Here is a 15,586-nt window from a genome sequence, read left to right as displayed (position 1 = left end):
CAGCCCTTGGGGGGCTCTCTTTAGTACCTTATGCCCTAGGTACCAGGGGTACCATTTACTAGGGACTTATAGAGGGTGCTAAAAGCATTGTCAATTGGGGGAGCAATTGTAAAATTTCGGAAAAGAAATCTGGCACTGGGGACCTGGTTAACAGGAACTCGGTGCACTTCCAGTCAAAGTCACACCATGAACCAAGCAAAAAGTGTGTGTGTGGGGGGGGGGAGGGCTATGTCAGAAAGGAGTACTTTCCAACATAAATAACAAAGGGTAAAAAACATAATAGTCCGGGGGAGCAATTCAGAAGTAAGTAGTAAGGACAGACTGTTGCACTCTGTTGTATACAAGGCTGCTGAGAGATGGGACTAGAAAACCGAATAGGCCCCACCGTTTCCCACTATCCACAGTGCATTAAGGTTGTATGACATTACCGCGCATTACTTTACCACGCACGTTTTTATAATGCAGATTTTCAAACCCATACCACTACCACGCATTTCAATTTACTCGCATCTGACCTACGTTTACCACGCAATCCACTACCAAGCACACTTTTACCACGCTTAGTTACATAAAAATCCAGTCATATTCTAACACTGCCATCTACTGTTAAAAAATTATACAATAAATCTTAAAACAATATTGTTCCCAAAAAAATATATATCATATATATATATATATATATATATATATAATTTTATTTTTAATTACATTTATGCAGAGAACAGGTTTACTTTTTGGGGAGGGACCCCTCAACCACCCTTTTTTATTCCCCCTTAAAATATATATGAACTAAATACCACACAGACGCCAATAAAAACATATATGCTTTGTAAAGACTTGCTTGGTAAAGACTAGTGTGGTAAAAGTCATTTCAATGTAAAAAATACATTGTACTTGCATTTCGTGGTAAAGGCTGCTCCCCTGCATAAACAGTGCTAGGGGTGGCAATTTCCACACACATATACTGACTGTACCTGATCTGAGCTGTAGCACAGGCCTTTTTTAAGGAGTAAAATCAATGCTTCAGCTGTAAACGAATTAACTGAAAGAATCGGTGGAACATTTGGAACTGTTTCATTGACCTTTTGAGACTGTAACTGCTTTCAGACGTTTATCTGGTCGAATTTCCCAGTTTCAGCATTTGTAGTACCAGCCATGAGGGCTGTTGTGTTCAGTGCATTCTGTGAATTACATGAGTGAATGAGTGTGAGTGGGAGAGACACGAACACCTGTGGGTGTCTATGTGTTTGTGTATTTTGTTAATGTGACTGTCTGTCTTCCAGTTCATTTTAAGGGATGGAACCTAGTCTGTCCCGTTCCTGTCCCACAGAGACTATGTCCATGCATTTTTCCTCTTATCTCTCTTAGTCTCTCAAAAGTTGTAAAGGTAATTTGTTAGCGACTGAATTTCAAATGTATTGTGTGAGGAAATGGGGAGTTATATGGCGTGGCACTTACCAACCCCTTTAGGGCCATTAGGTTTCGTTTGTTAAATGTTTAGCTCAACCCTGGGCAGCTTTGGCTCTGAGCAGCAAGGCTTCCATACAATAACACGTGTCAAGCATTTGAACAGCACCAAAACCATTGAAATTCAACACCAATCTATAAAACAAATACAGTCGATTTTGATGTAATATTTGACACTAAAATGAAAAAGATCCACCGGAGGGTTCCGGAGATACAGATTGTGCAAGATATACTAAATCAACACTTTTTATTCAACCACAAACCAGCACTGGTACATTCAATGAATTTGACATTTAGAAACTTATTCAAGAAAAACGTAGGTAAGTATCAATGCAGTTACTTGCAGTTAATTTACACGACCAACTCCAGCATGGAGCCAGTCAGTTGGACCAACAAGGTCCACGAAGCATTTACCTCCACGAGAGGCGCAGTCTCCAGTCCAGTTCCAGCGTCAGTGGTCCTTTGCCATGGACTTCCTTGGAGTGATTCCGACGCATGGGATGCAGGATGCCGCAGATGCTGTGCGGTTGACGGGGATCTTCCAGGGGCTGCTCCTCAGTCCGCATGCTGGGTGAGGCGATGCTGGCCACAGGGCTTGACATCCCGCGAAGTCCTCTCGGGTGTGACGGAAGTCCAGTCACCTGGAACAGCAGTTTCAGCGATTTTCTACTTTTGGCAGTAACTGGCCTTCTGGATGAACTAGTTGCACCCTAACGACTCTCCCAGGCCCAGCAGACACAGCGGCAACTTGTGAGTGCGCTGCTGTGGCGCTTCGGTGGTGTCTGCCGCTAGGGCACCGTGGCAGGCGTCAAGCAAAGTCGCAGTCTCTCAGAGACGGCCCCTCTCCGGATCCAGCACCGGATCCAGGGGACTCGACTGGCGCTATGGGCGGACCCGCTGGCAGAGAGCCAGTACGGCGCCCCTCACACACCTGTGGGGCCTGAATGCATGCCATAGTGGGCGGGCTGCCCAAATATGAGATGCATGGCCTCATAAAACTCCGATTTGGGTGAGGGTCACTTTGGGAAAGTCTTGGAGGTGCAGCGCAGACCCTGGCACAGGCTCACCACAGAGCGAGGCCTAGAGTGCCGCCGCCCCCCCCCCCCCCCCCTCTGGTCTGATGATTTGGACCGGCTGTGGGAAGTCAAACACTTCATATTCTTTGGATTCTTCTGCTTGTGGGACCCCCCCCAACGACTCGGGTCGCGACATGATCTCCTGGAGCAGCTCCGAGAGCCGTCCCGGGACCGCCGGTGCTGCCAGGATCCAGAGCCATGCGGGGTCGTGGAGCGATTGGGGGGGGGGGTTCTACTGGTTTGTGAAAGAAACTAGCACAGTCTGAGGTGGGGGGGGGGGGTGGGGGGGGTGTGTGTGTGCGTGCGTGTTTACACATACTTGTGCGAACAGTTGCCCATGTGATAGCTCTCCTGTGAAGATTCAGAACAATTTTCCACCAAGCAAAATGCAGAACTGTTGGCTTTGCGAGATCTTGTTTGGGTTTCTCTGGTATTTTACACCATCTGATGACCTATGTTTTGTTGCGAATTTTTCCTTTAGTTTTGCGTATTGTATGTCGCGTCCTTCCTCTCTCTCTCACTGACAATTATATCAGTAGATTGCACTGTATAGTATGCTTAAGATAATTTACATATAGGTGGGCTGTGTTGGCATGTGTTGTTGGCACAGCTTTTATTCACCTTCCTTGTGTGTTGGAAGTGAATCCATATTTGATTTCTTCTTTGATGTATACACGGAAATGTACTGATAGTTGTTGACTCTCCCGCCCATTGTTAATGAGCTTATAATGAAGTGAATAAAACGTGTGATTTATGTGATAAAGCAGTTTAGTTTAAAGTATCGGAAAATGATCAGATAATGGAACAAGAAATAGCTTGTGTTGAAGGCTGTGTTTTCGTTTCCCTCTTTTAGATTTTGGAGCACTTGGGGCAGTTCTCGTGGAAGTTTCCTAGCAGTTCTGATTGGTGGGGGTCGCTCAGGGGCAAAATCAAGGCAAACGTGGAATCCTCCAAGGTAAGGAGTAAGAGTTCTTGGGAGCACATTAGGAGAGTGCTTAATTTGAGCTGGTGGTTTCCGCTGCTCGGCACCGGCAATAAATTGTCAACACTGGGGTATGTGACACTCTGCCACAAGGTGGCGCCGTCTGGGCTAATTTGGAGGTGACCACAACAACAGTTAATATTTAATTCAATATTCATAACCTGCTGCCCAATCCATTCTTATACCTGGGGGGCCGAAATAGTCCGAATTGTCATACTTGTAGGAGTGTGATGGCTAGTAGCGGAGTTTATATAACCATTGGCAGCATGGCACGGGCAATGAGTGGTGCGAGCTGCAGTGGCCCCCTGACGAGGGCCCTGGCACTTCTTCTTTTTTTTAATACAAATTAAGCACTGCACCTTTAAAAAATCAGATTCTCATCCTTTTACCGAAGCGCCTCAGTCCGTCCCGATTGATGTTGCATATTCTGCAGACTATTCTCTTCACCTCTATCCTCCCTCGCCTTTTCTACTCCTAGATAAAGTTATTGCCTTCAAAGTTCCTCTGTCTTCTCCAGATCCCTGACAAAGTACTCATTCCTGTCCCCGGTCACTCATCCTGGCTGGCTAAGACAGAAGGCCTCACATGCCCTTGTCAATAGACCTCTTCTTAGGATGTTGCTCCTGTTATGTCCGGTTACGAGTTGTGGAATTTCACAGAGGCAGGACCCTCCTGTTCCAGCTTCTTTCTTGGTCTCCGATTATTGTAATCCACTTCTCTTGGCCGCCTTCTCTTTGTTACTGTTGGTCGTTGTCTGCAGCGCCTGTCACATAGATTGGGTCCTTTTTAGGTCTCGGCTAGCGAAGGCTGCGCTTGTGCAGTCTTGCTCGCGAGATTTAATGACTTGGAGAAGAGGGGCTTGAACCCGCCTCTCTTCTCTCCTCTTCTCCATTGGCTGGCCTCTTAAATGCTGGTCAGCCATTGGAGAAGAGGTTTGTCTCTCCAAACAAGCCCCGTCCTTTTCGGATTCGGGGGCGTATTTTTTTCCGATTCTTTCTCTCCTCTGGAATGTAAACATTCCACCCAATGGCAAGAGGAGAGAAAGAAAAAAACACCCCAGATTCCGAAAACGACACTGCGTTTCTCCGAGGCATTTCTGCTTGACCTCGGAGAAAGGCAGTTGTCTCTCTCTCTCTCTGTCGTGTTTCTTTCTCTCCCCCTTTCTTGTTCCGTATCAGACAGCAGGCCTGAACCCATGACACGGCGCTGTATAGACACAGACATGAGCTTGGTAACTGCCTCCGTTCCCAGGCCCTGGGCGAGTCGAGGAGGGGGCTCTCGGGAGATGGGGTGGGGAGAGCGGGGTGCATTAAGTAGCAGATGCTCCCAGTCTCAGACGGCAAGCCAGCACAATCGACACACAGCTCTCTGTCAGACAATGCCCGGCTTCACAGAAGTCTGCAAGATTAGCGCGCAAATGCGCCAGCCTTGTTAGTGGAGCTTGGGCTAAACCTCTCAGAGCGAAACCTCTCTGGTGGGCGTGTTTTTTTTTGCTTGTTTAAACAAATTTTGAGGAGAGCAGGCGCACTTTTGTTTGTTGTTCGGCGGTGTTTTTCTGTTTTCAATCTTTCTCTCTGCGAGAAGTCGTGCGGGTGGGCTCAAAGATGGCGACTTGTGAGCGAGCTGGAAGCAGCCAAGAAGAGTGAGCGAAGCGTTAGGGGACAACATCAAACAGTGAGTACGACTATGGCATTCTGGTGTTTAGTTCACTTTTCTTGGACATAGACGTGCATCTGGTAGCAATCCTCCCAATTATCTATTTGGCCATCACACTGTCTAGCGTGTGATGGCCCCTCCTTCATCTTCCGTTTTCCTTTACGGGGATGTGCATCTAGAAACAATCATCCCGATCGCATCTACAGTGCGACTTTTACATTTGTTTATTCTTGCTTACTCTACCGGCAGATCTGTGTTCGCCACCCTCTGTGTTTTATTACCCTTTGCGCGAGCTCAGAGAGCCGATTGCTGTTTCCGTACTCGCCCTATTTTAAGAAAAGCAACAAAAAAGCAAACACATTTTTAACGTTTCCCCTTTGGAATGTCAGAGATTTCCAAACAACGCAACATCTTCTGGGTGATCCTTCAGCTTACACAGAGTCCTAACTGTTCAGTTTTAGCGCTTCCAGTTCATAATGTATGTTTTTAAGGGAAGCCTTGCCTCCACCTCAGGTTTCTCCTTTCGGTTTTCCTTTGTGGTGTGTTTTTAAAGATTTCCCCCTTTTGTGAGTAATTGGGGGCGCCACGCTTTTTTGAACGCAGTGCCCACTTTTATGTTTAATTGCGAGACCTATTAGATTGCAAATGCTTGTATTTATATCTGCCCAGCACCCACAAAGTGTTTTTGGAATAGCTTCAGCCCTTTATCTAATCTCCCCGCAGCTGTATAATTTGGTGGACTGTTGGCGTCTTACTCCTGCATATATCCCTGTATCTGCATATAATTATATTTGGAACTTACGGTGCTCATCTCATTCATTAACGAGGCACTAACAAGCGCTCTTAAAGCAGCAGTCTCCGTCTGTTCTTTGTAGCCAGGACATTCATCAGCGAGGCACTCACAGGCACCCTATCGCTAGCAGTCTCTGTATGGTGCAAAAACACCCTCGCTTAACTGACCAGCACAACATGTTTTGGCCGTGTCTTCAGCAGTTTCTCTAATCTCCCCACAGCTGTCGAACTTGGTGGAATGTTAGCGCTTTACTCCTGCATACATCCCTCCGCCCCTCCTCCATTGAACTCCCGGACATCGTGCATTTTTATTTATACCTGCAAGTGTTTTTGGAATATCTTCAGACCGTTATCTAATCTCTCAGCAGCTGTATAAGTTTGTGGAATGTTCGCATCTTACTCCTGCATACAACCTTTTCCCCCCGCCATCGAACTCCTGGACATCATGCATTTTTATTTATATCTGCGTGGGGGTTGCTCTGTGTGTGTGGGTGGCTTTGTGTGTGTGGCTCTGTGTGTGGGTGCAAATGCAATAGGTCTCGCATTTGAGAGTAATTAAGCTATTGACATTGTAAATAACAATGCAGTTTCTTTAAATGTTTTAAAAACAAAAAGATAAACAAAATTAATGTCATGAGCAATGCCAATAGCTCTAACTTTATCAATGCCGAGACCATTGCATTGTAAATGCTTGTTCTGACTTCCAATCCCTCACATTTAATTTCTGTGCCCTGTCTGCCTGACTGTAGGGACCGCTTCGAATGCGGCCCGTGTTGGTAACGCAATGTGGAAGGTGTAGGGTGTTGTGAGCAGAGTTGAGTGGAAGCAGTTGGAGGCTCTGAAGGCAGATATCCTGCTCCTGCTGTGGGGTATTTCTTCTATGTTTATACTTGAATCAACAAGTCCTAGATACCCCTGGTAGCGGAAGAGTCTCAGGCTACATATCTCCAGAGAGACTCCTTTGTTCCATTTACAACACTCTTTTTATTGCTGAACCCAGTTGCCGATACAAGAGGTTGGATCGCACCATTGTTTGCCCTCCGGGAAAAATAGTGCTCTACCATGGGGCAGTCGGATGGCACTTTTCAAGTACTCCGCTATGGAAGACCTATCTTTATTTTCAGAATGACCGGATCCTTTTTTCTCGCCATTGTTGCAAGCTGAGAACCAGTTTGCCTTTGTCCATCTCAAGCAGTTTTCCCTCAAAGGTGGTGAATTCCATTTTTATATTTAGCACTGTTCAGGTAGAGCCAAATAGAGTTGGGTTTTACCTGGCACTTCAGTACTTCATCCACTGCAGGGGAAGAGGTCTGGGAGGTGACTCTTCTCTGGTGGACTGTTTGGATTTGTTGCACTCTGGTGTACAGAAATCCGATTCCGCTAGTCAGGCCTTTTCTTGTTCAGTGACTTATGGGCAGTATCCTATGTGGGTACTACAGGTGTCCCCGAGCCCACTGCAGGTGCGCTCCAATTGGATAAACGGGTCATTTTCCTTTGGGCATGTGGGCAGTTCAATCTAGGACGCGGCTGGAAGCGTAAGAAACTTCACTCGGTTACATAAATGACCAATCAGTGCTTTAAATATGAAAAAGAAAATAATCTTTAATAACATGCATTTAAGGGAAATGGGTAGTCAGTGCTTTAAATATGAAAAAGAAAATAATCTTTAATAATATGCATTTAAGGAAAATGGGTTAAGACAAGCTAAACTGGGACAGTTGCAATGTGACACATAGCCTCGATCGGCAGACACGTGGCAAGAACTACACTTCTTAGAATACTGACCCAATGGCCAAGAGGACTCCTCGTTGTCCTTGGGACCCGAGGGTCTTTGTCATGTTCATGCCCTGTATGGACTGGGCTGCAGTGATCTCTCTGATGGAATTTTCTGTATCCCTGGATTGGGCCACAGATGTTCCGCTCTATTGGCAGGTTCCTACGATAGTCTGTAAATTAGCATTCCTTGGCCTCCTCTGGTAACCCCTGAAGGTGACGCACTCTACAATCTCTCCTGTAGGCTCTTGCATCAGACACCGCTCTTCCCATGAGTTACTACACCGTGTTCCACCACATCAAGGAGCTGCTGCCCAAAGACTGCATCATCGTCAGTGAAGGAGCGAACACCATGGACATCGGCCGCACGGTATTGCAGAATTACCACCCTCGCCACAGGTGAGCGCTTCTTTGTTCTGAGATGTTTGGAGTGTATTTTGCATTGTAAACTCACACTTTTATGTTTAAAACGTTTTTATTGAGACAAAACAAACCATGGGGGAGGGGGACAGGAGGCAGGATACGTGGAATACAGTCAAAGAAGAAGGGATGCATCTCCAGAGGGTTGGCAATAGGTGAAGCGTTGGCTCAGAGGGAAGAACACAGTAAATGAACGCTAGAATTACAAGCTGTGGAATCCCACGCGCGTATCCGACACCCAAAAGCAGAGCAATAAAACCCCCCCCAATCAACCCCTCAACAGAACACAGTCCCCCCCCTCCCATCCCCCATCCTCCCAGTACAAAAACAACAACACTCCCCCCTCCCCCCGTCCTATGGTCCCGCAGCAAAGTAGCCCTAACCAGGAAGCCCCGCACAGCCCCCCCCCCCCCCCGCCGGGGGTCCCCATCTCACATGTAAGCTAGTCCGCCGGGGTCACCGGCGGCCGCAGCCTGAGAAGCCTAAGATACCTCGGGCAGGTGAGCTCCCGGAATTCAGTGGACAGCAGCGCTAGAAAGGGTTGCCATAGCTCCTCAAATTGGTCTATCTCCCCCGCAACCGTAAGCGACAGCTTCTCCATCCCCAGCACATGCCAGAGTCTGTGCAACCAACCGGTGATGGAGGGGGCGGTGGATGTGCGCCAGTGGATCAGAATGTTCTGAACCGCAGACCCCAGCGCTATCGCAATCTGCCTACCCCTGCGGGACTTCAGTGGGTACATTAGGTCATTGGGGAGGCCCAGCAGGACATACGCCGGGAGGCGCGGCAGCTCTATGCCAAAGTGCTCATCCACCTCGTCCAGAACTTCCTTCCAGTAGGCGGTCAGCACTGGGCAATCCCATAGGATGTGTGTAAGGGTACCTTCCTGCCCGCAGCTCCGCCAGCACCCCTTGTCAGTGTGTCTATGCATTTCATACAGTCTCTCCGGGGTGTAGTACCAGTATGTGGACACTTTAGTGAAGGTTTCCGTAAGGCCCGTGTGGTATGCAGAGTGCCGCGCCCGATACGCAATTTTATCCCATTCCTTGTGGCTGAGTGTCCTACCCAATTCCCTGTGCCAACGCTCCCTCCCCGGATTGTAGTAGTGAAACGGCGGGGGTTGTAGGTGTTTGTACAGATCAGTGATCAGTTTAGCGTCGGAGGTCCGAGTAGCCAACCACCGCTCATACGGTGTAATTGGACGGGCAGCGGCGGCACGCACCTGAGGCTGGAGGGCCCAATGCCGAACTTGCATGTAGCGCAATCTGTCCAGCTCCGTCAGGCCGAACTCCTGGCGGAGTTGCTGAAAAGGAACCACTCCTTCCGGGCCATAGATCTGGAAGAGTGCCCTGCAGCCCGCCTGCACCCAGTGGGAGAAAACCCCCGGCTCCATCCCAGGGGAGAAGTCCGGGTTGCCCGCAATGGGCGTGAGCGGCGAAGGGAAGGTGGTAAGGCCCCGGGCCTCACAGACCGCGTCCCACACACGCAGGGGGACCCGCGTAACAAAGGAAGCGTAAAGATTAGCGGGGCGGTGCGCGCGGCGCAGGAATGGAACCTCTTGTAAGGTGCGGCCCGCCACTGCCTGGTCTTGGAAGAGCCAATGTTTGTCGGACTCCCACCTGCTCCACTCCACCAGATAGCGGAGCTGTGCCGCCTGAAAGTACTTACGGAGGTCCGGAATGCCGAGACCCCCCGCTTCCGGAGCAAGCGTGGAGAGGACCCTCTTCATGCGTGGCCTGCGGCCCTGCCAGACAAAGCGGGAGATGTCAGCCTGCATTTGTCGTATCCAGCCCACCGGGGGTTGGAGTGGAAGGGCCCGGAAAAGATATAGTATCTGGGGCAGCACCGTCATTTTGACCGCCGCGATTCGCCCCAGCCAGGACAGCAGGCCCTTGTTCCAGCGGCCAAGCTCGTCCTTGATCTTCCTGCTGAGGGAGGCATAATTGGCCGTAACCATCTCCGACAGTGTAGGCGCCAGCAGAATCCCCAGATACGGCACCGTGGATGAGGACCACTGCATGGGGAAGAGCCGTTGAAGATCCCTCCTGGTTTCCGCAGCCAGGGACACGTCCAGTGCCATCGACTTGCTCATATTCATTTTGAAGCCGGCCACCCCCGCGAAGGCGTCCAACTCTCGGAGGCAAGTAGGCAGCGACCTCCTAGGGTCGTCCAAAGTCAGCAGGACATCGTCCGCATAGAGACTGACGGCGTGGACGTACTGGCCCATCCGGACCCCGACAGCATCCGGATTGTCACGAATCCTCTGAGCAAACGGCTCCATGTAGAGGGCAAACAGGAGCGGCGAGAGAGGGCAGCCCTGCCGCGTGCCGCGCTCGATGGCAAAGCTACCAGAGCTACACCCGTTTACCCGCACCGACGCTGAAGGATGCTTATAGCAATTAAATACCATGGTGCGGAACTTATCGCCGATTCCCAGTTTCTTAAGGACCCGCTCAAGATACGGCCAGTGAACTCTGTCGAAGGCCTTCTCTGCATCAACGGACAACAACATCCGCTCCCCCGAGATCCTTGAGGCCTTCTCCAGAACATGTGTCACCCTCTTGGTGTTGTCAACCGTCTGTCTACCGGGCACAAAACCAGCCTGGTCCGCCTCCACCAGGTCGGGGAGGTGTGGACCCAGCCTGGCTGCGAGAATCCCCGTGTACAACTTGAGGTCGACATTTAGGAGAGAGATGGGCCGGTATGAGCCGCAAAGGGCCCGGTCCTTCCCAGGCTTCGGGATTACCGCGACCGTCGCCCTCAGGAGATCCGGAGGGATGGCTCCCGGTGCGGAGAAAGAGTTAAACAGCCGCGTAAGGACAGGGGCCACGGCCGTGCAAAAAGTCTTGTAGAATAGCGACGTGAACCCGTCCGGGCCCGGGGCCTTGCCATGTTTCAGCCGCGCAATAGCTGAAATCACTTCCTCCACATGGATGTCCCGCTCCAGGTGGTCAGCCTGAGCCGGGTCCAGTACCGGGAGGGTCACCGACTCCAAATAGCTATCGGTCTCCCGTGGCGGGGAGGGCTCCTCAGCATACAGCGCCTCGTAGAAGCCGCGGAAAGACTCCGCTACTTCCGCGTCCCCGGAGACAACCCCCCCGTCCGCGCCCACCAATTCTTTCACGACGCTGCGCTGTTGCGCGACCCGGAGCCGGTGTGCTAGGAGCTTGCCACATCTGTCCCCCCCAGTGTAGTAGGCATGTTTCAAACGTAAGGCGGCGTACTCCGCCCTATCAAGATCCAGAGCCGAGAGGAGCTTCCTCGCTGCCTTCAACTGCCTCCAGACCCTCGGCGCTCCCGTACGGCGGTGGACCTGCTCAAGCTCCCGAACTTGAGCCGTCAACTCATCCCTCTTCAGTTGTCGCTCCTTATTCTCGGCTGCAGAGATAGAGATGAATTCCCCCCGTAGGACGGCCTTCAATGCCGCCCACTGTGTCGCCTGCGAGGTGTCAGTGTTGCTATTGTGAGTGAGATAGTCCTGTATGACCTCCCCGATGCGTTGCACCACCGATTTTTTGTGTAGAAGTGTGTCCCGGAGGCGCCACACCCCCCGAGAGGGGGAGGCCGCCGGCCACTGGAAAACGCCGATAACTGGAGAGTGGTCAGACAGGGTCAGGACCCCGATGTCCGCCGCCGTGGCAGCGGCACGCATCGGTCCACTCACCAGGAGGTAGTCCAGCCGTGAGTAAGTGCGGTGTGCGTGCGAGAAGAAAGAGTAGTCCCTATCCGTGGGGTGCAGGGAGCGCCAGAGATCATGCAAGTCCATGTCCGCAATTCGGGCCTTCCCAGCCTGGGACAGTTCCCCCGTCTGCGGGAAGCGCTGCGCCGATCTGTCCATCCCAGAGTCAAAGACAATGTTGAGGTCTCCGCCCAAGATAACGTGTCGGTCCGGGGAAGCAGTGACATCCACCAGCGCGGAGTCTAGGAAGCGCTCCTGGTGCTCGTTTGGGCTATAAACGGAGCCAACCGTAAATGCTATGCCTCCCAGGCTCATGCGATACGCAAGGAGCCTCCCCTTCTGTTCAGCACACTTATGCAACACCTCCCCCCGAAAGGAGCTCGCTAGGAGAATGGCTACCCCTGCCGTCTTGTTCGCTGCCGAGGAAAAGAACTGGGTGGGGAACTTAGCAGAGCGCATCCTGTGGCAGTCTCGGGGCAATAAGTGTGTCTCCTGCAAAAGGCAAATGTCCGCCTGCGTCCCCTCCAGCAACGACAGGATCGCCCTGCGCTTCACCGGGTTATTCAGACCCTGAACATTAAGGGTCACTACCTTTAGGCCCGGCATTCCTCGCAGGGATCGGGAGCGCCATGCAATGGGTAGGGAATCAGCGGGTGGGGCGCGCGGGGCCGCAGCGCGGGACAAGCCAAGACAAAGCGGGCAAAGACAGCATCGGACGGGACCTTCCCAACCCCAAAACAACCCCCTCCCCCACCCAAAACACAACCTTGGCAACTAGCCATCCCCAAACTCAAACACCCCATAGTCTCAGTCAAGCCCCAAAACGGGCAAGTCCGTAGAAAATAGCAAAGTGGACGTCCAGCCACTCACCTCCGCCCGCTCCCCCCCAACCCCCCCGCCCCGTGCCAAGCATGTTAAGAAGCTAAAGACATCTCCCCCCGGAGTGTATGTTAGGCCGTCAAGGCCACGCTAGAGGAGCCGATCGAGTCCCCGGCCGCCGCCCTCAGGGCGTCTGCCATGTCCGCCCTAATGGTCGGGGAGTCCGGGCGCCCTGCACTGGTCGCTGAGCGCCGCCTCGATGACCTCCGCCGATTCCGTCCCTCCGAGGACCTCCACGACGGCGTAGCTCCCTCTTCCTCCGCTGCCGTGAGCCCCAGGACACCACAAATGTCTTGCAAGGAGCGTAGCTGATGCAATACCCCGTTCCACCGAAAAATCAAGCGGAAGGGGTGACCCCAAGAGTACGGCGTCTCATGCTCACGCAAAAAGTCAGTGGCAATCCTAAAGGACCTGCGTTTCTGTAGAGTGATGGCAGAGAGGTCCTGGTACAGCGCCACCGGCCGATCCCGAAAGGTCAGGGGCTGTTTCCTGCGGGCTTCAGCCATGATACGCTCCTTTAGTGGAAAGTCGGGCAGGAAGGCCAGAATGTCCGGTGGGGGTGCCGATGGCTGGCGCTGGCGGCCAACCCTATGCGCCCTGTCGATGCTGATGGGAAAGTCCGCGGCCTCCCCCAGGATTTCTCGGAACAGGGCCCGCAGATAGCCCCCCAGATCGGACCCCTCATCCGCAGTCGGCACGCCACGCACTCGGATGTTGTTCCTCCGAGATCTGTTCTCGAGGTCCTCAGAGTGGGCCTGGAGCTCCACACACTGTTCCCGGAGGCGAAGAACGTCCTGCTGGAGGTGGACTATCTCCTCCGCTCGCTGTTGGCCCTCCGTCTCCACCGCCTCCACACGCTCACCTAGGCCCTCCACCTCTCTGCGCACTTCTCGGACCTCGCTGGCCACCTCCCGCTTCAGTGTCTGGAAGTCCTCCCTGAGGGAGCTAAACAGTTCCTCCATGAAGGCCCTCGTGACGGGTGGCTCCCCTCCAGTCACATCCGCCGGAGCCCGGGAGGGCCCCGGCGAGGGCTGTGTCCTGTCCCGCAAGTGCTGGGCCCTGCCAAGCATGTCCGGCAGAGTACGGTCCCCTTTCTTCGGGCCTCCTTTCCCAGCCATCGTCAGCTCCGCAGTCGGGCCCCGATCCAGGCGCCCCAGAGATGCTCAGCCGCCGGCAAGCACTCGGGCCGGGGGATCCCCCACAAGTGAGGTCGCTGCGTCACAGGTGACAAAATGGCGGCCGAGCCCGGTCACCGTCAGCCGCAAGAGCTAGCGTGAGACAACCAAGGGGGCCGCAGCGAGGGGGTCCCAACAGCTCATCCCTCCGGTAGTCAAGACAGCAATATCGGGAGGTCGTGTGCAGCCAGCATCCAGGGCTCAGCGGAGGTCGCCACCACTGCTCCTTCGGGGACAAAATGGCGGCCGGGCGGAGCAAGCCACACCGACTAGGCCCGGCGACACCCCCGGGGCCTCCGAGGTGCCCCGCCGTGAAATAAGTTCCACCACTGGCCCCCGTTAGTCACGCACAGGGGGCCAGATGATCCGGCCCCAACAAGGAGTCCGCCGTACCTCGGCTAGGGGTCAGGGCCTCCGCAGTGCCAGGTGTCGCCGTCACCAGTCCGAGTGCCGGGGCACCCGTCCCAAGCCCTCCACACCGTCGGGCCCCTTCCCGCCAGGCTCCCTCAGTCACCGTCGAGCGGCGGGCCAGATCCCCTCCAGACCGCAGCTTTCAGCACCAGGCCCAACCGAGGCGCCCGGACAGCTCTCCAATACGCTCCGCCCCTCGGGCTCACCGCCGTCGTCCCCTGATCTCAGACGAACTTTTGGGGGGGTTCCCCCGGGGCGATCCGGACCAAAACAGCACCGATGTGTGCCCCTGATGTTCCGCCACGCTCCTCTCCCGCGCTGAGCCTCAGCGGGGGGAGAAAAGCATAACAAAAAGGCTTTAGCTTGGCCGGGCCGGAGGAGCTACGGGAGGAAGCGTCCGCTCACCCCGCCATCTTGGCCACGCCCCCAAACTCACACTTTTAGAGGCCCTCCAGCCACAGTGTATGTACTGTTGTCTGATAATACATGCATCTGCAAATGGTTTTGCTTTCTGAGATCGTCTCTCTAGCTTTTACTTGCAGTGAAATCAAGTAGGCTGAAGGCGTACAAGGAGGTTGATGCACATTAAACCGCAGCGATGGACACACACGAGTCACTGCCACTTACTGCAAGCCATCCAAGTCCTTTCAGTATCTGAGAAAGGGAAGGTTTTGTCAGTACACCTAAACGTACCCTAACGGCTCCCATCCCGCAAACATACACACACATACACAAATGAACACAAAATAAGATGGACAGAGACGCAGGCGACCAGATCTAGAGGGAGAAAGACCAACTTTCATGTAATTATTGGTTATCCTCAGAATGAAGGGTCACCCACTGGAGCCAGGGCCCTGCACTGTTTATTGTTCCCCTTCTTATTCTAGACTTGACGCCGGCACCTTCGGGACCATGGGAGTAGGCTTGGGATTCGCCATTGCAGCCGCATTGGTGGCTCAGGGACAGAGTCCGCAACAGCGTGTGGTGGCCGTAGAAGGGGACAGCGCTTTTGGCTTCTCTGGCATGGAGGCCGAGACACTCTGTAGGTAAGTTGAGGTTCAGCAATATGATTCATAATGCACTGTGGACCTTTCGTTGTAATGTCCGCGCCTCACCCCACAAGTCCTCTGTAGCTTTTATTAAACCCCTCCTCCCTCCAGCTCCTCAGCTCGTCCACGCCCCGTGCTCCGACTCTAACTTTTCCTTTATTCATTCCTCCTTTGCTCCCCCACACCTCAGTCTTTCTTTTTTTATTTTAGGGGAAAACAATTCTTCA

General features: G+C 52.8%; 1 protein-coding gene across 2 annotated transcripts in view; it reads left to right on the top strand.

Moving 5' to 3' along the window:
* HACL1 (2-hydroxyacyl-CoA lyase 1) overlaps positions 1-15,586 on the top strand; it is a 172,190-nt gene that overhangs the window by 112,875 nt on the left and 43,729 nt on the right. For both annotated transcript variants that reach the window (XM_085630421.1, XM_085630420.1), the window contains exons 12-14: positions 3,397-3,498; positions 7,991-8,145; positions 15,198-15,356. In XM_085630421.1, coding sequence (XP_085486547.1) covers positions 3,397-3,498; positions 7,991-8,145; positions 15,198-15,356 — 416 coding nt within the window. The remainder of the gene's footprint in view (positions 1-3,396; positions 3,499-7,990; positions 8,146-15,197; positions 15,357-15,586) is intronic.

This window comes from Triturus cristatus, chromosome 10 (genome assembly GCF_964204655.1).
Source record: "Triturus cristatus chromosome 10, aTriCri1.1, whole genome shotgun sequence".
In the NCBI taxonomy this organism is placed as follows: Eukaryota; Metazoa; Chordata; class Amphibia; order Caudata; family Salamandridae; genus Triturus; species Triturus cristatus.
This window is presented reverse-complemented; position numbering and strand designations above follow the sequence as displayed.